Raw genomic sequence first — 19996 nt, forward strand, 5'->3', positions numbered from 1 at the left:
TCAGGTCAAGAAGAGGTTCTGGCCGCATTAAATCGGGGAATGGTGATTCGGAAGGGAACCTTCCTGACGGGGAGGTGAGAGCATCGGCGGCGTGTTCTTCGTCGGGCGGGGGCTGCTGCGTTTTCACGTCGGAAGAATTAAAGCGCTTTGACAGAACGAGCTGCGCCGTCGAGGGCTCTGTAAACTGGGCGCGCGGACGATGGGCATGGCGCGAGGAGGAGGCGACGAGGCGTGCCAGCCTGTTCATGGTTGAGTGCAGCCGTGTCAAGATTTACTTTGAATTATCCGAAATTGGAACCCTATTTGTCCGTGTTTGGATCCGTCGGCTGACCGAACCTGGCCGACGACTCGTCCTCGTCTCTTCGTATTCGCCTCTTCATGTCGGATCATGCTAACGATGGAATTCCAGACTTCCTGTCGACATCGGGGGACATGACAGCGAACCTCTTCGGGGTCATCGACAGAGACAAGTGAGCTTGCGATCTAACTACATTGTCCTTGGCGGACTGACCGTATCTGTGAGGAAGTGTTCACGGGCTGAATCTCACAGTTCCAGAGGCCGCGAAAGACCTCATTAAACCTTGGAGTGAACGCGAAAGCACTGAGACATTCGCAGACTCGAATGTGGACGACCAGGTCAGAGATACCTGCGCGTTGTGAGCCTGTTTACAAACAGGCGGCCGTGCTCATAGATGATCGTGCATATACCCTTCTCTGAGAATGTTCGGGTGCGATCGTTATTCCTGAAGCTAGGTATGCAGCACTCTGCGATGACCTTAAATTCACCGTGCAATAACACGATTTCTCAAGGGAGAGGCGAAGTCGCTCCTCGTCAACTTCGCATATATGCGAACCACCCCAATATCATAGATTTCTCCGAGGCTGAAGAGAACAAACCGTTATTGAATATCAGCCTGCTAGAGGGAGAGACTACCGTCATCGAGTATCCGCTGCGTGTTGCGGCATTCTCAAGCATCAATTCGCTTTCTCTCTTCTTTGTAAGTGACGCACTCTCTATGATGTTCGACATCGTTGATGTGCGCCTTTTACAACTTTCAGGGCGATTCGGTGGGAGGAAACGCCTCCAGGATATATTACATTGGATTCAAGGGGGAACTCCGAACCTCACGAAGGTCGGGGACGAGCAAGCTTGTGATACCAGCTGCAACCGGGGCTGACGCGTCGTTGACCGATCGCGTATCGGAGAGAGCCGCACAACCGCAACCTACCGCAAAGTAGGACAGTGCTACACTACGTCGAACACACCAGGTAGAAGACCTGCATACCCCTGTATCGATCCTATTGTATTCTGTCATTCATCTCAATAGATTCTTGGTGAGTCTTGGCTCCAAGCTCTCGCTGGCCTCAGCTGGCCCGAGGCTCGGTAATCGAGTCGAGAAAATATTGTTGCGCCTCCGTATATCATGACCGTGCACCATGATCGATTGACAACTCTGTCGGATGTATTCTTGATCCTTTCTTCACTCGAAGCTTGAGATCGAGCCGTAGAAGTGAATGCCCGACTCCTAACCCTAGATACGGGGTTTGCAGTGAACTTTTACATAATGCATAGTTAGAAGCGTGGGAAGACGACGTGTCGCATCATCGGGACTTGGACTCGAGCTGGGAACGCGAAACAACTCAGTCACCCTCCTTGTCCTCGTACTTTTCATGGCCGACCCTTCGCAGCAACTACCCCCTGGATGGGCCGCAGAATGGTTGGTTCTCCGTTTGTCGAAACTCTGTTGAAATTCACACTCTTTCTGCAGGGACGCCAATAACCAGAGATATGTGTTCATTGGTACGGACTAGACTTGCCCCACTCTTTGCATGTGAAGCCGAAATAGAATCCTCTCTCAGAAACCGCCACCGGGCGCGCCCAGTGGGAACCTCCATCTGCTGGATCACCCACCGTTTCTCCTCCGCCCTCCAAGTCCCCTCCACTGGCGCAACATCATGCCAAACGTCGCCAGTATGCAGCGGGTCAAACTCAAGTATACTATGGCGCCGGCGATACCCTTGCTCCCACTCAGTACGGAGCTGGAGTCGGAGGACAGCAGCCCATGGGCGGGCAACTCTTTACTCCGGGGCTCGCCGCGGAACAGCAGTTCGCGACCCAGCAGCAGCAACAGCAGCAGCAAGCTCCCGCTGGAGGATACTACGGCCAGGCGGCTGAACCAGAGTACATCAATGCTCCGGGATATGGTCAGCAGCCTGCGGTAGGGTATGGTCAACCTGGTGCACCCGTTCAACCCCCCGTTGGTGTGTTAGCGGACCAGTTCGGGCAGATGGGCATTGGCGGACAGAAGCCTTTCCAGATCTACACCGCGAACCTGCTGACGTCCCCTCCCGATCCTCGTGAACTCAGCCGTCCGCCGCCAGAAATCCGACTCCCTCCTGGCGCCTCTCTATCGCCCTCTCCGACTGCGAATGCGCCATACCAGTATCAGCGTAGCACGCTCAATGCGATTCCTAACTCGGCATCCTTACTTGGAAAGAGCAAAATTCCTCTGGGGCTAGTGATCACGCCGTATAGGTCGCTAAAGGAGGGGGAAGAGCCTGTGCCGGTCGTAACAGACACTGTCATCGCACGGTGCAGACGGTGCAGAACATACATCAATCCTTATGTTCAGTTCATTGATGGTGGCAATCGGTGAGTGCAGCAGGGTTTCGAGTGCCTCCGTACATTGAAAATGCGCCGCTGGCAGCTGGCGATGCTGCATGTGTTCGATGTCCAATGAAGTTCCTCAACTGTTTGATTGGGACCAGGCACGGAATCAGCCTGGGGACCGTTGGGCTCGCGCGGAGCTCAACCACTCTGTAGTCGAGTTCGTCGCGCCAACCGAATACATGGTCCGCCCACCGCAGCCCGCGGTCTACGTGTTCTTGATCGACGTCAGTCATACTGCCGTGCAAACCGGTATGGTCGCTACTGCCACCAGGACAATCCTCGAGAACTTGGATCGCTTGCCGAACGAGGACTCGCGTACAAAGGTCGCCATTATCGCCTTCGACACCTCCTTGTATTTCTTCTCGATGCCCGTGCGTGTACTTGTGATCGAACCCGCCGTCATACATCCTGACAGATGGCATATAGGCCGGAACGACAGACTCCAACATGCTCGTCGTTTCTGACATTGATGATGTATTCTTGCCGAAGCCCACTGACATCCTCGTGAACCTCTCCGAGGCTAGGGCTTCGCTAGATGCGCTCCTTGGCAGGCTCAACGACATGTTCCAGGATAACCATGTCATTGGTAGCGCTTTAGGCCCAGCCTTGCAGGCTGGGTTCAAGCTGATGGTGCGTTGCGACTAGGCTTATGGTCTACTAGGATTCCAAACATAATTTCATACCAGAACCCTATCGGTGGCAAAATCGTTGTCCTGTCTTCCAGTTTACCGAGCTTGGGAGCTGGTGCGCTGAAAAATAGAGAAGACCCCAAAATCCTGGGCACTTCGAAGGTCCGTATTTTCGTTTGAATCGAAGTACTGAATTGTATTCAATGGCCATGCAGGAGTCGGGTCTCTTACAAGCCGCGTCTCCCTTCTACAAGACCTTCGCCATCGAGTGTTCTCGGGCGCAAGTCTCGGTTGATATGTTCCTGTTCAGCTCTGCGTACCAGGACGTGGCGACATTGGGTACGACACTCACACTTCTGGCTTGCTCCCTGCTCCCACTCACAGCATTTATCAGCCTGTCTCCCCCACTACACTTCTGGCCAGACATACTTTTACCCAGCTTTCAACGCCGCACGCTCAGAGGACGCCGTGAAGTTCGCACACGAGTTCGGTGAGGTGATCGCGATGCCCATTATGCTGGAAGCTGTCATGCGTGTCCGCGCATCCCGCGGTCTCCGCATGGCATCTTTCCACGGAAACTTCTTCGTGCGCTCGACCGACTTGCTCGCGATGCCCGCTGTACCCCAAGACCAGTCGTACGCCATCGAAGTCCAGCTGGAAGAGACGCTCACCGCTCCTTTCGTGGTCTTCCAGACAGCTGTCTTGCACACCACTTGCTATGGTATGGTTACAATGATAGATTATTTTCTATACTTGTCATTGACATGTCCTCTTCTATAGGCGAACGTCGTATCCGCGTCCTCACGCTCGCTCTGCCGACGTCTTCGAATCTGTCGGAAATTTACGCATCTGCAGATCAAGTGGCCATTGCCACGCTGCTTGCGAACAAGGCGGTCGAGCGGTCGATTACGCACAAGCTCGAAGACGCCAGGGATGCCGTGTTTGCCAAGCTGGTTGAGATCCTGCAGTCGTATAAGACGAGCATGACGTCAGCCGGTTCAGGTGCGAGCGCACAGTTGGCCATCAGTGAAAACATGAAGATGTTGCCGGTGCTCGTGCTCGGGTTGTTGAAGAACGTGAGCCTTCATTGACTGTCTGCGCAGCTCTAGCAGAACTCATTCTTAAATAATAACGTATAGGTGGGCGTACGGCAAAGCGCTCAGATCCCTCCAGACTTGAGGGCTTACTCCCAGGCGCTACTGACGTCGTTACCTTCCGAACTGTTGATCCCCTACATTCACCCCATGTTCTACTCCTTGCACAACATGCCTCCGGAGGTGAGCGAATTGTTAATGATTCTGGTTTGAGCGCTCACATTCACCCCCCAAAACAAGGCTGGAACAGTGGGTGAAAATGGCGTGATTCTACCACCGCCACTCCCTCTTACCTCCGAGAGGCTGGAGAGACACGGATTATTCCTGATCGAAGATGGACAAACCATCTTCCTCTGGGTGGGACGTGATGCTGTGCCACAGCTCATCGCCGACGTCTTCAATCTACCAAGCTATGAAGTGCTGCGTGGCGGCAAGGTAAAACCCTATGATTCACTACGGTCGATGGAGTATGTCTGACGCTTGCCAATTCACAGATAACCCTTCCACTGCTAGATAATCCCTTCTCGCAGCGCGTGAATGCAGTGATCCAAAAGACGCGCGAGATGCGCCGGGGTGTTTATCATCCCCATCTGTATGTTGTCAAGGAGGATGGCGAGCCTCCGCTCCGTCTCTGGGCGCTTAGTGCGCTCATCCAAGACCGGGCAGACGTGTTGCCTAGCTATCAGCAGTTTATCGGCCAACTGAAAGACAAGGTAAGCGCGTGTCCTTCTGTTTCGCTTTGTGAACGGGTATCTGATTTGGGCATGTGCTGTCCAGGTCAACGGCTCAGGGAGCTATTAATTCGAACGATGTGGACTAAAGGATTGGCTGTATATGTTTCGTTTTTGTTTCCTTGTTGTTCGTTTGTGTTCTTTTGTGCGTTCGGAAACGATACATATACGTTTACTATCCTTCTAGATGATGAAACAAATTTTCTCTTGGTGGGTCTACACGTAGAGAGCCAAATGCGAGAGCTTCCATCAAGGTGACTACACAGTTGGCGGGGGTGAAAAAAGCGGCTCCAAATAGGGTCTGCGTGTATGAAAACTAGCAGCAGATCGCGAAGGAAACTGGACAACATACATACAAGCTAGGGCTAGTTTGCATCAATACGTAGGTATAATCCAAGAATCTGAGCATACATAGTCAGTCAACGCCGCCTCGAACTTCTCGTCTTGCCCGGCGTCGCCGTAGTCGAAGCCGCCTTCCTTGTCCTGCCGCCCGTCCCGGTACTTAGTTTCTGCGGCGACATGGGCTCGGGCGAGCTGGATGCAACACTCAGCCGTGAGCTTCGCCGGACGGGCCGGACCTCCGCGTCGTCCTCTCCGTCTACCGAGCTCGTGCTCGGACGCGTCGCGCGGCTGCGGCGCAGGGGTCGCTTGGGCAGCGGGGCGATCTCGTCGTCCTCGCCATCATTGTCGTTGTCGTTGTCGTGCCCGTGTCGCTGACCGAGGCGATCGTCCTCGTCATCCCCCATAGCCGTGAATGCGCCGGGCAGGCTGCGCTTCAGCGTGGGATCGCGAGTGGTGCGTTTGCCTGGCGTCTTGCGCACGCGCACTGGTATCCGCGTTTTCGCAGGCGGCGGTGGCGACGGAGTCCTGACCCGAGTCTGACGCACGGACACGGGTTCGTTGTCGGCGTAGTCATCGTGGTCGCTGTCGTGGAATGCGCCGGGTGGGAGGCGCTCGAAAGACGGTTGTTGGTTCCTGCTGTGTTGAGCGCTGGGACCCGCGGCGAAGACCGACTGCGAGAACTCGCCGCGCACGGCGGAGGGCTCAGCGTCGGTGTCGTCCGCGTCGGGCCCGGTGCCGGTGCCGGTGATGTCGAGCGCGAGGTCGACGTCGCCAGTGTCGTCGGTGTTCATGCTCGCGTCATCGTGTGAGTTGTATGCTGTGGGAGTGGGCGCGTCCACGCGCATCGCGTCGTCCTCTTCGGTGGCAAACTGGAACGTCGGATGAGTGGGTTTGGGTTTGGGCGGCAAGGGTGGGTTGTAAAACGCGTTAGGCGCCTGGTTCGCAGGAAGCTTGGAGCGGAATAAGGGGGGCACGGCCACACCGTTAGAGGGGGCAGAGCCATTCGACGTGAACCGAACTCCGGCATTCGGTTGGGGTTTGCTAGATACGGGAAGTATGGGGAGTTGGATATGACTGCTCGACGGGGCAGAAGTGTTGCCGGGAGAGGGTGGAGCGAATAGATTGCGGCCCGAAACGGCAAAACGGTCGGGTGATGCACCGTTGAGGCTCCTGCGTGGCCCGTTCGGAGCATGGAATCGTGGGGCGCCAGCCGCTGGCCGACCAAGCGTGAATGGCTTCGAGCCAGACGCGGCAGAAGCGGGTTGCGCATTCGGTGTGGAAACTTCCTCCCAGGACATGCTAAGATTCACGCCTACTCCGTTCATTTTGGACTTTTCTGGAGCGATGGTAGCATGTGTGAGCCTAGTGATTTTAGCCTTGTTGTGCCCCTGCGCAGCCAGCTCCTCCTCGATTTGCTGGCGCTCGACGGAAGGCATCACTGCCAAGAGTTCATCCATGATCTTTCTGCGCTCTGCTGCAGCTTTGGCAGACGCGCGCGTCCCGCTGCCAAATTCGCGGTCAAGTTTGATAGCTTTGGCGTAGTGGCCGGAGTGGATGAGGCGCACGCATGCGAGCTGTTGAAGAGCAGGGATGGAGGCTGAGGGGACTTCAGAAGGGGGATCGAGAGCGTAAGCGTGTAAGAGGGACTGCTCGAAGAGGGAGAAGGGGAACGCCAGGAGGTGAACGAGAGGTTCCTCTTTGGGTGTTGCTAGAAGTGGTAGTGGGAGTGAGGCAGATAGAAACAATTGAAGATTCAAAAGACATACGAGAGAGCGCCCAACTCAGGATCTTGCGGATCAAACGTGTCCGCGTCCCGTTGCTCTCGGGGAATGTCCGCTGAAAGTGCCACGCCTCCATGATACTATTTTGCGCCAGTGCCACAACATATATGTCGAGGTCGTCTGGCTCAGTGAGGAGAGGCTTCACGGTTCGTATATATTTTACTATAAGACGCGCAGAGTCTTCGTCGAAAGAGATGGCTTTGAGAATTTTGGAGGTGTAGTCGCGATTGAGACGGACATCAGCAAGTAGTGAGATCGCATACTATAGTGCACAGGGTCCGAAAACGCATGAGAGAGCATGTGAGGAGCATGAAGGGGAAGTCGGACGCACCTCAACATTGATGCCTGTGTCCAGATGCCAAAACGCGTCCGAGAGCGCGGAAAACTGCGGCGGTATGCATCGCGTCTCTTTGAACGACGCCGCCCTATCGTCCTGATGCCACTTGAGCAAGAAGTATATCAAACAGTCCTTCTTCAGTCCGTCATACTTCGATTGCTCGATGGCGGCCAAGAGACGCTGTAGGGATGCAACGTCCGTGGGTGGCCAGAGCGCGCTTGGCTGGCGCATCTCTCCCGATAACAGAAGGATGTCAAAGATGAGAAGATCTGACATATCTGCTCTTCGGTTTTTGATGTCCTCAACGCGACGGTCATTCCATGGAAATCCCTCTGGCGAAAGGTCAAAGAGCTGTGTAAGGTCCTCGGATTCTGGTATGGGGGTCTGAAAGTATATTGAGAGTTGTTAGATAAAATAGCTGATTGAACGAAGAAATGCGTACGCACAACGTCCATGACGGGGAATGGAAGAAAGCTGGAGGCTTTTGTTCGAGCAGAACGCGACCAACAACGCGGACAGGAGAAACAGCTCACGTGCCACACTCGCTTGCCTTCCTTTCCCAGCCGCGGCAAGATCATCCGCACTTCACACATCGACTTTAAAAGAGCGCTATGTTATAGGTTTTGCTTTTCGTACTTGGCTTTCCACCATGAGCAAGGACGGCGACTCTGTCGCTCCTTTATCTTCCAAACGCTCTCTTGGAACTGTCAACGGCAAAAATATCGATGATATCGACCTTTCTGAGAAGGCCTTGAACCCAGTCTCCTCAATGACATTGACTGCTAACATCCCTGCCATTGATGCCTCTGATGTAGAGGACAAAAGCGTATCTTTGCCTGCCTCGAAGGGCGTCAGGCTCAGAGCCAACATACAGTTAGTGGCCCTCTGCTTTTCGGTGTTTCTCCTAGGGTGGAATGACGGCCCGACGGGGCCGCTGCTACCAAGGTTCCAGTCCTTTTACCACGTACGCATGTGCTGAACACACTATAGTTCCATCCCTGACGGCGCTCTCGACATAGGTCAACTATACGGTCGTCTCCCTTATCTTCATATCGAACTGTATCGTGTGTGATTTCATCGTTTCGGTGACCATCGATCATAGCCTCATCCTTGCGCCCCTGCATAGGGCTTCATCATCGGGTCTGTCTCAAATATATTTCTAACGGAAAGGCTTGGTTTTGGTAAAGTACGGACCTCGCCAACATCATTACATTGAAGAATTCACTGCCCGATGTTGCGCACTAGGTCATCGTGCTGGGATCTGTAGCTCAACTCGTCGGATACTGTATCCAAGCTCCGGCACCTCCTTTCCCAGGTTTCGTCATTGCCTACACCATCAACGGGTTCGGACTCTCACTGCAGGTGATTTTCTTTCCGACCGTTGAATGCAACTCAGTGTCTCAATTCATTTTTTCTCCCACTCACGCCGACAGGATGCGCAAGCTAACGGCTTCGTCGTGAGCTACAAAGACAACGCTGAGGTCAAAATGGGCATCCTGCAGGCAACTTATGGTGATTATATGGCTCGAGGATCATTCCTTGCCGTAGAGAATTTCTGCGAGAATGCTGAAACAACATGTGGTATCTGCTCGCGTTAGGGTTTGGGGCTCTGGTGTCTCCGTTTGTAGCAAACCATTTCGCACACGTGGAACACTGGTCGTACATGTACCTGACCTCTATCGGCGTCGCCTTCCTCAATACGATTCTTCTCGTCAGCGTATTTCGGTTCAAAACACAGGACGGTGAGCCGTGACTTCTTCTCGCATTATTGGCCGCTCGCCTCGAACCGCACGCATCGTCAATAACTCCCGTCGGTGCATGTAGAATGCCTGGCTCAAGTTGGACAGGCCACGGGCGAAACCGGGACTAGTGAGGACAGCGCGTATAGCCAGATTTTCAAGCTCAAAGCTGTGCATCTGCTTGCATTTTTCATCCTCGTGTATGTCGGCGTGGAGGTCACCATCGGAGGTGCGTAGTCCGTTCAGTACTTAGATCATATTCAAGCTCATATGGCACCGGTATGGCAGGATGGATCGTCACTTTCATCATCAAAGCTCGAGAGGGGGGAACGTCGTCCGGTTATATCTCGTCTGGCTTTTTTGGCGGTATGGCTTGCAAACAAGGCGTCTCATCGGCAACGACGCTCATTGTGATCAATCAACAGGACTGATGTTTGGACGCGTCGCTCTTATTTGGGTGAACAAGAAAGTACTGAATCACGACCCATTCACAACAATATCTTGATTCAGCCGTTTTCCAGGTTGGCGAACGGCGCATCATATTTATCTACATCTTGCTCTCGATCGCGTGTGTCTCCCTTTTATTTCTTTGATCAATCCCATGAGCACGCTCACACTTCTATGTCTTCTCTACAGCCTCGAGCTAGTCATCTGGCTCATACCCTCCCTTGTCGGCGACGCCGTCGCAATCTCGCTCATCGGTGTCCTCTTGGGGCCAATCTATCCCATCGTGATGAACGAATCCGGGCGCATGCTCCCTCCCTGGCTCTTAACAGGCTCGATCGGGTGGATTGCGGGTTTCGGACAGGCCGGCTCTGCGATCTTGCCGTTCATGACAGGCGCGATCGCGAACAAGGCTGGGATCCAGAGTTTACAGCCGCTGTGAGTGCTCGAGTGGCTGGCTGCACATACTCTCATATCCAAAGATTCTATTTCTCATATCCAAAGATTCTATTGTTCCGTACTGATTTTTTCTACGACGGGGCAGGTTGGTGTCGATGATGGGTCTGCTATTTGTCTTGTGGGCGCTAGTTCCGAGAAGACACCTACGAACAGAATGACTTGATGGGAATATTCGAATGACTCGGGTAATTCATGATTTACCCATGACCATCTAATATGCGTGAGTTGCTCGGTGAATCTCCACTCTGCTGCCATCACCGGAGACCCGATAGTCTTAGGTTTCATCATTGGCAGTATGCTTGGCCCGGAGACCAAGGCTCGAATGTGCCATCCATGAGTCGTTATGATTGTCCGATCTACAAGCTGCTTTACGGCACAAATCCTCGTGACAAACGCGTGTGCTCGAGCGCGGCAATGGCTTGAACATTGTGTAGAGTCGTGTGCACCCTCCCCCCATCTGATTGTGTCCTTTTCCGGGTTTTACTTAAGACATTGTGAAGTGGATGGGGCGACCTCACGAGCGTGACCTGGATTATTTGAAATTCATCGTTATCCACGGCAAGTGCGCATATACGGCATACCAAGCTCTCGGACGTGTTCATACGTGTTCACCAAACCGTCGAGTCAGCTTAAAAAGTTATGATATATTCTGATTTCCTTCTTGCCCCTCGTCTTTCATCATGAGCAGCGCCGTAAAACCCACCGCACCCGCGAGACTTTCTGTGGAAGTCAAGGGGGCAAATCCCAGCAACGTTACGGAGTCTGCACTCTCCACCCTGCATCTGTATCACCCTTCCTCCTCGAAGATATCGCTTCACAGCGTCCGTGGAAAGGATGAGGACATCGAGCTGTCTAATCGGGCCGCGAACCCACCGTCGGGTTCTGCAGATGTCCGGGTCGTAGAGGGACCTGCGTCGGAGGACCAGGGCTCGGGGTTACCTTCGCCTAACGCGAAGGGCGTGCGGACGATAGCGTATGTCCAGTTTGCGGCGCTTTGTTGGACGCTGTTCCTTGCAGGGTGGAACGACGGATCAACTGGGCCGCTGCTGCCCAGATTTCGTTCGGTTTACAATGTACGCAACGTTTGCTTTCCTCTCTTCCCAATGATGTACAGGGCTAAGTCGCGATAACGACAACAGGTCAACTATACGATCGTCTCTCTTATCTTTGTCGCGAACTGCATCGTGCGTGCCCCCCCCCCCCCCCCCCCCCCTCTTGTTGGTGTCCTTAACAAACGCACCCTCCATAGGGCTTCGTTATCGGATCCGTCTCGAACATCCTCCTCACCGATAAAGTCGGCTTTGGCAAAGTACGTTCTTCCTCAACGCCGTGCACTCCGTCGTAACACGACATGATTCGATTACATTCTCACTAGGTCATCGTGCTTGGATCCATAGCCCAAACCATCGCGTACTGCATTCAAGCCCCAGGCCCGCCTTTCCCCGTGTTCGCTATCACGTATGCCATCAACGGGTTTGGGCTTGCGCTGCAGGATGCACAGGCCAACGGCTTCGTCGCGAGCTACAAGGAGAACGCCGCGGCCAAGATGGGCATCCTGCACGCAGTATACGGTAAATACACGCGGTTCCGGCGGGAACATCTGCTTCCGAAGTTTCTCCGAGAGCGCTCATGTCGTCATTTTGCCTGTGACATGCGCTTGCAGGTGCGGGAGCCTTGGCGTCCCCACTCGTCGCGACGCAGTTTGCGCAGTTGCGGCACTGGTCGTTCCACTACTTGGTCTCCCTCGGCATCGCCCTATCGAACACGGCCATCCTCGCGACCGTGTTCAGGTTTAAAACCCAAGATGGTAAGCAGTGCCATTTGCCTTGGCGCGCTGTGGCACTCGACCGTCTCACGTGAAATTGAAAATCACGGGATGTGCGTAGAATGTCTAGCGCAGATTGGCCAAGCTGCCGGTGAAACGGGGGCGAGCGAGGACAGCAAGTACAGGCAGATCTTTGGGTTGAAAGCGGTGCACCTGCTCGCATTTTTCATCCTTGTGTATGTCGGCGTGGAGGTCACCATTGGAGGTGCGTCGCGCACCCATCACTGACCCGCCGACCACTTCATGCTGATCTGATGTGAACGTTGAACGGCGGCGCGTGGCATGGTACAGGGTGGATCGTCACTTTTATCATGCAAGTGCGCCAGGGCGGTGCCTCGTCCGGATACATCTCAGCTGGCTTTTTTGGCGGTAAGGATTCACTCGTGAGAGTGCTGCGTTTTTGAAGCGCTGACTTGGGACGCGGCATCGCCGCACAGGACTCACGCTCGGGCGCGTGGCACTTCTCTGGGTGAACGAGAAGGTCGGCGAGCGGCGCGTGATCTTCATCTACGTCCTCCTTGCCATCGCGTTCGTATCCGCATTTTCACCCGTGCAAGCACGCACGCTCACGCGTTCATTTTCATTCATCTTGTAACATCGGCGGTCTCGCGTCCCGAACAGCCTTGAGCTCGTCGTCTGGTTCGTGCCGTCCCTCATCGGGGGCGCTGTCGCTGTCTCGCTCGTCGGCGTCCTCCTGGGCCCGATCTACCCCATCGTGATGAACGAGGCGGGGCGCATCCTCCCGCGATGGCTTCTGACCGGCTCGATCGGGTGGATCGCGGGCTTTGGCCAGACGGGCTCTGCGATCCTGCCATTCATGACCGGCGCGATCGCGAACAAGGCTGGGATACAGAGTTTGCAGCCGCTGTGAGTGGTCCCCCCTCCCGCCTCTCCTCCTTTCTGGCCGCACGGCTGCTGCTGCTGCTGCTGCTTTGACGCTGCGCGGCCATTGGTTCTGTGCTGATGTCTCTCTATCTATTTGTTTGTTACGGATAGGTTGGTGTCGATGATGGCACTGCTGTTCGTGTTGTGGGCGCTAGTGCCAAAAGGCCACCAGCGTGCGGACTGACTGATCTTGTGCTGGTACCACGTCTCGCTATGCACCAAGTAATATAGGACTTATTCACGAGCTGCAACAACGTCCAAGGCTACCGACAGCGGTACATGCTGACCTGACCTGGCCAGAAGCTGATAGCCGGGCTAAATTTCTTGGAGCTCCGCATCGATGTTATAAGGTAATGAGTATGTTCAGCTGCGCCATCATATTTCGAAACGAAGGGCCTCGGTGAGACATCGATCAACAAATTAGAGGTCTGCATATTTGTCCGGAGAAGCGTCAATGTTGCGACCCAGCATCTCAGCCTTTAGCGCTAGCTTGTTGATGTTTTCACCCCTCTCAGCTGCCGCTCAAAGCCTTGAACAGCCATCGCAGCTTCACGATGGCGTGGGCACCGGCTCTGGTCATCGTTAATCGAGCGCGAGGAGAGGACGATCTCGGACGTCGTCCCACGTAGCCAGCCTGTAGTTGGTAGTTTGAAGACGGATGCGAATACAAGTGATAGAAAGCTTCAATGTGAAATCTCGAAGACAAGATCCAGCAGTATGGTTCTACGAGTGTAATCACGCAGACTGACTGATAGAGCTAACGATCTCCCGTATGGGGTTGATATTGCCTCCGAAAGTGAAAGTTCGAGGTGAGTCGACTTCATTTACACCTGCTGTCCTTCCTCACTACGTCACATAGCCGGACCTGTACCATAGGCTCGCATATCGTTTCCTTCGCGATCCTCTACCCGCACACCGGGGAGCATCTCCAGCCCGCGCGCCAATGCCCGCGTAAATCGCCCGCGCAAGTCCTCTACCACCTTCCGACTTAGGAATCGCACGACCTGCAAAGAAGGGGGCCTATGCGCCGCCAACCAGACGAACATGGCGGAAGCGGAATGGGGGTCGCCCAGATGCGTGATGAGAGGAAAATATCCGTTTCTGTACTTTGGGACGATGGCAGGCGTGTCTAGGTCGCCTTCGATCTCTCAATTTTCACCAGGATCGTTATGCTCATGCTCGTGTATGTGCACATGCCCGTGCATATGCCCATGCCTATGCCCATTCCCATGGTCATCATCGTGGTCCTCCTGGTCCCCTCCTCGTATTCCTCCTCGTCATCGTCAACCCCATTCGAATAGTATACCAATTCGTTACCATCAGCAATAGATAAACCTTCGTCTTCGAGATATACGGTACGTCTCTCGGACCAAGTCTCGTGCGGAAGATAGTAAAAGACGATGTGCGCAAGGCGCGGACATTTCTCCGCAAGCGCCCGGAACACCGGCTCAGAGACGTCGACCAGCGTCTCCAGATGCACGGTCGTGAGTGCCAGGCGCGCGCTTGGACAGGAACCCCGAGATGCACGCGCGGCGCTGCGGCGAGTCCTCGTGCCACCGGAGGAGAACGTGCTCGAGATCCGGAAGCGGGATCGCCGCGTTTCTGTCGCAGTCGGGGGAGCACTCGGCGTGCCAGCTGTCCAGAGCCGTAAAACGCAGGTCCGGGAGAAGCGGCAGGTCGTGCGGGCAGAACCCCCGCTGCACGCGCAGCAGGGTGCGCAGGTTCGGCAGCCGTCCGAGGAAGGCCCTCCACGACGGATGCTTCACGTCCGCGATCAGCTTTTGCAGCGTCAGACTGCAGTTTGGACCGATGCTCTCGAAGATGCTCTCGGGCATCGTGGCACGGCGTATCCGCGAGGTGGCAATGATGATGCGGATATGCGAGAGATAGCCAAATACCTCGCCGAGCATGGGCATCCTGTGCTCATCGGCGGAGACTATGTCCACGCGGCGCACCAGGGAGCCCAGCAAGAAATCGCCCGCACCTTGCGCCGCGTGCTTCAAAGCACGCTGCAGGGCGCCCATGTTCCCATTCGAGACCACGACGGCTCGGTGCAGGAGCGGCGCGGCGAGAGCGCGCCATCGTCCGCACACACGGACGAGGCTCACTTTCGTGACCAGAGACCGGCGGATCCCACGCCTTGCTCGTCTGCGAAAGAGCCACAGAGCTGATACACGGGCAATCCTGTCTCGAACGGGTCGTGGAAATCTGGGTCCAGGATGCCTGGGACGGACGGCGCCCACCCGAAGATCTGCGGCCGCATCTCGTTGGGGAGGTCGGGCAGCCGGGGGTCGGTCTCTTTACGGACGCGTGGAAAATGCACACGAGGCGCTGTGCGATCGAGTCGTTCTCGTCAATTGATCCATGCAGGAAGAGAGACCACACACCTGCCAGTCTTTTGATAGGGACGTGGTAATCCACCAATTCTTGACGCGGGCTTAGTTCTACAGTTTGTTTCACTTCACTAAGTCCCGCGAGAGCATAGTCAGCTCTGGGGGCGCCATACAAGTCGGAGACAAAAACCGTACGGTGACTCGGTGAGATCTCTGGTCAATATGAATGAGTGACGACGCGGCGTTAGTATTTCACAGATCAATGGCGACTGGGCGAGACGACCATCGCTGGCTTGCCAAATGCAAGCTCCAGCGTCTCTGTGATCGACCAAGGTTCGCTAAGCGGCAGTGGCAGTAAGTAAGTTCGGGATCGATCGATCGATCTTCTACTTAGATCTTCGGAGAATTCCGTGACATTCTACAAGCCGCACAGGATCCCCCGGCGCTCACGGAGACTGAGTCCTGCTGCGAAGTGCCCAGCACGGTCTTGTTGACACCAACAAGTTAAATATCGCATGAATGCATGCAGCAGCATAAGCAGCTCCGCCGAACCGCAGCCACTAAACAATAGCAATGTGTAAGCTTGGCAGTAGAACGAGCATTGCAAAGTAGGAAAGAAAGGAAACAAAATCAAACAAAAAAGAAAGCGATACACGCGCCGTTTGACAACGGCAGTAGTCAGTCCATGCAGAATACTAGTAGAATCGTAGAGACGAAGGTCCTTCTTGTCGCCCAGCGGGGCGGACGTGGGAATGGTGGCAGTGGAACAGGGTGGCATGGGTGCATAGGTGCGAGCGAGCGTCTGTGGGGTTGGGGTCGATGATTGGACGGACGGATGGATTCTATGGATGGATGAATGGAGCAGATGAGGATGCGGGATGCGGGATGCAGAAAAGAAAAGAATGGAGTGGAGAGGAACGAGCGGGCGGTCAGTGAGCGATGATCGGTCAGCGGCGCATAGAAACACACACGAAATAAAAAAAACGCCGGGGACGGTCCCTCATAAGAAAGAAAAGAAAAGAAAAGAAAAACAACGTCCCAGACGCGAAGCGAGCGGGGCAACCCCTCACCGCCCCGCGCTCTTCCAGAACTTCCACCCCCTCCTCCGCTTTGCCTCCCCTCCGCCTCCGCCGTGGGCCTGCACGACCCCTACAGACGTCCCCTGCGCAAGCGCATACCCACCCTCATCCGGGCTCGGACTCGGACTCGGGTACACGCCCGCGCCCGCGCCCGCGCCCATACCGATAGGCCTCAAACTCGCGCCGACGCTCGACTCGTCCGACTCGGGCGGCGTCGGGAGCTGCTTCGCGTGCGCGAGGTGCGCCGCGTGCTGCTGCTGCTGCTGCTGGTGCTGGTGCTGGTGCTGGTGCTGGTGCTGGTGCGACGCATGCCGCGGCCGCTGCGGCGAATACGAAGCGGACGGCACAGACGGCGCAGAGAGCGAGCTCGCGCGCTCGCCGTGGCTGCGCGTGCGCTCTCTAGCGGTAACGGAGGCGGCGGCGGCGGCAGCGGCGGCGGCGGCGGTGGCGGTGGTGCTGCCGATGCTGATACTGCGCTCGCGCGGTGTTGTACGGCGGGTCTCCCCGGCTCGAGGGCGCCGTCGTTCCTCCTCTTCGCGCTGCTGCTGGTACGCGCGCGCATACGCCGACGCAGCCGACACCGTCCTGTGCACCCCCGGACCCACACCCACACCCACACTCGCACCCGCACCCGCGCCCTCACCCTCGCCCGCACCCGCACCCGCACCCGCACTCGGCTCCTGCGCCTGCACGGCGGCCGCGCGCGCGGCCCTGTCCTTCGCCCTGCGCGCCCTGTGCGCCTTGAGCGCGTGATGCGGCTTCTGCTGGAACGCCGACGGCGGGGGCTGTTTTTTCTGCTGCTGCTGCTGAGCCTCCTCTAGACCAAGCCGAGCCAGAGCCAGAGCCGGAGCCGGAGCCAGAGAGGGCGCAGGCACAGGCTCCCGTCCGCGCGAGTACGAAGCCTCGGGCGCACCCGACCGCGACCGCGACGCATCCGGCGGCGCGGGCACGACGACGTCCGCGGCGCTCGCGACGTACGCGCGCGGCACACGGTCGCTCGCGGGGTCGTTCGCGCGGTCGAGGCACCCGGCGAGCACCGCGTCCGCGAGCGTCCACTGCCGCGGCGGCGCGGCGGCGGCATCGTCGTCGGCGGCATTGGTAGCGGCATTGGCTGCGGCACGTGCGCGCACGTGCTCGGCGAGGGCGCGCGCGGGGAGGAGGAACGCGCTCGGCTGCTCGCGCGGGTCCACCTGCGCGTTCTGCGGGGCGAGGCTCGCGCGGGAGCCTGAGCCTGGGCCTGCGCCCGCGCTTGTGAGCGCCAGGGACACGTTCATGTTCGTGGACGTGGGCAGGGGCAGGGGCATGGGAAAGGCAAAGGCGAGCAGGAAGGACTCGAGCGTCTGGACGAGCTTCGGCGGGGGGCCGAGGGCGCTGGCGTATGCGGCCGAGGCGCGCGGGAGGACGTGTAGGACGTGGGGTTTGGGCGTGGGGGGCGAGGAGGCGGAGGCGTCCGGGCTGGGGCTGGGGCTGGGGCTGGGGCTGGGGCTAGTGCTGGGGCTGGGGCTGAGGAGGGAGAGCGCGGAGCCGAGGGAGGTGCTCGGGAGCGTGTCGTGGCTCGCGGACGCAGGCACGGGCGCGGAGGCGGAGAAGCGGGAGGCGAGCGCGCGCGAGGAGAGGCGCGCGAGGAGGGACTTGGGGCGGGGCTGCTGCTGCTGCGAGCGCGGGGCGCGGGGGCGTGCGCGTGCGCGTGTGCGGGCGAGGGCGGCGGGGATGGCGGGGACGAGGAAGGCGCGGGCGAGGGTGGTGACGAGGACGGTGTGCTTGAGGAGGGAGGTGTCGGGTGCGTCGGGCGGGAGGAAGTGGACGAGGGCGTCGAACGCGCGCTGGGTGGGGTCCGGGGGCGGGAGCGGGGGCGTGCGTGTGGGGGAGGAGGCGGCGGTGCGGGCGCGGTGGCGGCGGAAGGAGGTGAAGGAGGAGGCGGAGGAGGAGGGGAGCGGGGTGGGCGTGTGCGAGTGCGAGAGGGAGAGGTCGAGGCGGAGGGTGGAGGGCGCGGGGGAGGGCGGGGTGCTCTGGGCGTTGCGGGGCGGGTAGAGGGAGGGGACGAGGAGGGCGGCGGAGAGGGACGCGGCGTCGGCGGGGGCGGCGTCGTCGGTGTGGTCGAGCTCGCGGACGCCGGAGCCGCCGAAGGCGCGCCACGCGCGGGCGATGCGCTCTGCGGATTCGAGGACGCGGACGAGGCGGAGGGCGTTGCCCTGGTCGAGGGCGAGGGCGGTGGGGAGGCGGAGGATGCGGATGGCGGGGTGCGGGGGGTCGAGGAGGGAGAGCGCGGCGGCGAGGGGGGACGGATCGGGGGTGGCGAGGACGAGGAGGGATTCGGAGAGCTGGGGGGAGTGGAGGAGCGGGTGGAGGTCTTGTGCGGTGGGCGCTGTGGCCGAGGAACGTCAGTGAAGGCGGGGAGGGAGTGGGGGAATGTGAGACAGACCTCCGAGGACGAGGACGACGTCGCGTCGTGGAGGGCACGCGGCGGCGGCGAGGAAGGTGTCGCGGGGGACGAGGAGGGGCGGGCGGTGTCTGTAGTCGAGGCCGGCGAAGGGGTCGAGCGGGAGGTTGGGCTTGAAGACGTCGCTGGGCGGGGCGCGTCGGGTGGCAGCCGCGGGGCTGGATGAGGCCGGGACGCGTCGGGACGAGGAGGCCATCGTCTGGAGGAGGCAGGGGAGAGGGAAAGGGAAAGGGACGGGTGGCAGGCGGGGAGTGTGTTTTAGGGGAGGAGGGATGGCAGGAGGCTAAAGTAGACCGGCCATTAGAGCTGCGGAGATCTGACAGGCTGGGACCGCCATGCCGCAAGACGTGGTCATCGCCCCGTCATCCACCGCACACTCCCTCCGCCCCTCGCCCGTCCTCGTGGTCCTCACTTCCTGCGGGCCGTTTACTGCATCCATGCTTGACACCTCGATGCTTGCCATCCAGGCTTGACACCTCGATGCTTGCTGATCCTGCCTGCCTGCCTGTCAGTTTTTTTTGTCTCGGAAGAACGAACATCAACGAGGAGCCGGCGCCCGCTGATGCCCCAGCCCAAAAGCATGACTAATCCCAGCCTATCCCCTTCCACCTCCCGTGAACACTTCCAGGGCCCGCCTCCGTCCTCGGGGCCGCAGTTACAGTTGGTGCCTCTCATCGGGATCCCCCGCCGTCGCTCTCGCACCTCTTCCAACTGGCACCGACATCGATGCACCGATGCTCTGTGCACCCGGCACCCTCCCGCCCGGCAACGCACACCCCGCAATCTGACACCCCAGCCGAGTCGATCCAGAAGACGCGCCGACGAGCGTGTCACCGGTCTGACGCGCGCCAAGCCCGGGCCCGCCCAGCGAGGCAGAGCGATGTCCCGCTGCGACCGCTCCCAGCCGCTCCCTCCCCCCCTCTCCCTCTTCGACGACGTCAGCGCCCCGATTCCCGCCAGGCGCGCGCCAAGCCTGCTTCCACAGCCCACGTCGCTCCAAAACCCCAGACAGGCGGCAGTCGCCATCCGCCGAAATCCGCCAGATTGGGCGCAAGAGACACTGCTCCAGTGTCTGCGACTTTAGCGATATCTCTCCATGGCGCTATCGCTCGCTCCAGCCAGTTCATCGATTGCCATCCCGATGCGTGCGGTGAGCGCAGCTGGCGCCAATGTCCAAGCGCGTCGCACAAGCACTCGTCACCCCCGT

At 57.9% G+C, this 19996-nt stretch overlaps 10 protein-coding genes across 10 annotated transcripts; 6 read left to right on the forward strand and 4 right to left on the reverse strand.

Annotated features, from left to right (window-relative positions):
- Positions 1-378: 378 nt before the first annotated feature.
- Positions 379-1239, forward strand: HETIRDRAFT_325322 (uncharacterized protein; the record flags this gene model as incomplete). The annotated part of the gene is made up of 5 exons (XM_009551714.1): positions 379-470; positions 528-636; positions 693-753; positions 811-998; positions 1060-1239. The coding sequence occupies 5 exons, from the start codon at positions 379-381 to the stop codon at positions 1237-1239; spliced, it is 630 nt and encodes a 209-aa protein (XP_009550009.1).
- A 420-nt stretch (positions 1240-1659) lies between these two features.
- HETIRDRAFT_388085 (uncharacterized protein) lies at positions 1660-5345 on the forward strand. Its single transcript, XM_009551715.1, has 13 exons — positions 1660-1718; positions 1770-1801; positions 1861-2653; positions 2709-3042; positions 3098-3301; positions 3358-3462; positions 3516-3639; positions 3695-4021; positions 4081-4376; positions 4440-4577; positions 4635-4829; positions 4889-5107; positions 5172-5345. The coding sequence occupies exons 1-13, from the start codon at positions 1672-1674 to the stop codon at positions 5193-5195; spliced, it is 2838 nt and encodes a 945-aa protein (XP_009550010.1). The 5' UTR covers positions 1660-1671; the 3' UTR covers positions 5196-5345.
- Positions 5330-6266, reverse strand: HETIRDRAFT_441477 (uncharacterized protein). Its single transcript, XM_009551716.1, has one exon. The coding sequence runs from the start codon at positions 6256-6258 to the stop codon at positions 5545-5547; it is 714 nt and encodes a 237-aa protein (XP_009550011.1). The 5' UTR covers positions 6259-6266; the 3' UTR covers positions 5330-5544.
- An 844-nt stretch (positions 6267-7110) lies between these two features.
- On the reverse strand, positions 7111-8041 carry HETIRDRAFT_388089 (uncharacterized protein; the record flags this gene model as incomplete). The annotated part of the gene is made up of 4 exons (XM_009551717.1): positions 7111-7175; positions 7234-7510; positions 7580-7969; positions 8032-8041. Coding segments are annotated over 4 exons (742 nt in total), but the record flags the coding sequence as incomplete, so codon positions are not given.
- Positions 8042-8234: 193 nt separating this feature from the next.
- On the forward strand, positions 8235-10210 carry HETIRDRAFT_460334 (uncharacterized protein; the record flags this gene model as incomplete). Its single annotated transcript, XM_009552155.1, has 11 exons — positions 8235-8549; positions 8605-8649; positions 8712-8771; positions 8831-8947; positions 9019-9097; positions 9184-9327; positions 9410-9553; positions 9613-9690; positions 9750-9793; positions 9846-9892; positions 9961-10210. The coding sequence occupies 11 exons, from the start codon at positions 8235-8237 to the stop codon at positions 10208-10210; spliced, it is 1323 nt and encodes a 440-aa protein (XP_009550450.1).
- Positions 10211-10907: 697 nt separating this feature from the next.
- On the forward strand, positions 10908-13180 carry HETIRDRAFT_460335 (uncharacterized protein; the record flags this gene model as incomplete). The annotated part of the gene is made up of 10 exons (XM_009552156.1): positions 10908-11300; positions 11367-11411; positions 11477-11536; positions 11603-11798; positions 11891-12034; positions 12114-12257; positions 12344-12421; positions 12490-12580; positions 12674-12919; positions 13049-13180. 10 exons carry the CDS (start codon positions 10908-10910, stop codon positions 13119-13121), a joined length of 1470 nt encoding a protein of 489 aa, XP_009550451.1. The 3' UTR covers positions 13122-13180.
- A 242-nt stretch (positions 13181-13422) lies between these two features.
- Positions 13423-13983, reverse strand: HETIRDRAFT_454075 (uncharacterized protein; the record flags this gene model as incomplete). Its single annotated transcript, XM_009551718.1, has 2 exons — positions 13423-13571; positions 13809-13983. 2 exons carry the CDS (start codon positions 13981-13983, stop codon positions 13423-13425), a joined length of 324 nt encoding a protein of 107 aa, XP_009550013.1.
- A 354-nt stretch (positions 13984-14337) lies between these two features.
- HETIRDRAFT_388095 (uncharacterized protein) lies at positions 14338-15185 on the forward strand (the record flags this gene model as incomplete). The annotated part of the gene is made up of 1 exon (XM_009551719.1): positions 14338-15185. The coding sequence occupies one exon, from the start codon at positions 14338-14340 to the stop codon at positions 15106-15108; it is 771 nt and encodes a 256-aa protein (XP_009550014.1). The 3' UTR covers positions 15109-15185.
- Positions 15186-16336: 1151 nt separating this feature from the next.
- Positions 16337-18985, reverse strand: HETIRDRAFT_454077 (uncharacterized protein; the record flags this gene model as incomplete). The annotated part of the gene is made up of 2 exons (XM_009551720.1): positions 16337-18714; positions 18772-18985. The coding sequence occupies 2 exons, from the start codon at positions 18983-18985 to the stop codon at positions 16337-16339; spliced, it is 2592 nt and encodes an 863-aa protein (XP_009550015.1).
- A 178-nt stretch (positions 18986-19163) lies between these two features.
- HETIRDRAFT_441479 (uncharacterized protein) lies at positions 19164-19932 on the forward strand. Its single transcript, XM_009551721.1, has one exon. It carries the CDS (start codon positions 19352-19354, stop codon positions 19871-19873), a length of 522 nt encoding a protein of 173 aa, XP_009550016.1. The 5' UTR covers positions 19164-19351; the 3' UTR covers positions 19874-19932.
- Positions 19933-19996: the final 64 nt, after the last annotated feature.

This window comes from Heterobasidion irregulare (genome assembly GCF_000320585.1).
Source record: "Heterobasidion irregulare TC 32-1 unplaced genomic scaffold scaffold_09, whole genome shotgun sequence".
Classification (NCBI taxonomy): Eukaryota; Fungi; Basidiomycota; class Agaricomycetes; order Russulales; family Bondarzewiaceae; genus Heterobasidion; species Heterobasidion irregulare.

Bases quoted from the DNA above. Each gene is read 5' to 3' on its own strand.
- HETIRDRAFT_441479 (XM_009551721.1), top strand. From the start codon at position 19,352: ATGCCCCAGCCCAAAAGCATGACTAATCCCAGCCTATCCCCTTCCACC.
- HETIRDRAFT_388085 (XM_009551715.1), top strand. From the start codon at position 1,672: ATGGCCGACCCTTCGCAGCAACTACCCCCTGGATGGGCCGCAGAATG. The intron at 3,640-3,694 runs GTACGACACTCA...AGCATTTATCAG, and splicing joins CCAGGACGTGGCGACATTGG to CCTGTCTCCCCCACTACACT. The intron at 4,022-4,080 runs GTATGGTTACAA...CCTCTTCTATAG, and splicing joins CTTGCACACCACTTGCTATG to GCGAACGTCGTATCCGCGTC.
- HETIRDRAFT_441477 (XM_009551716.1), bottom strand. From the start codon at position 6,258: ATGAACACCGACGACACTGGCGACGTCGACCTCGCGCTCGACATCACC.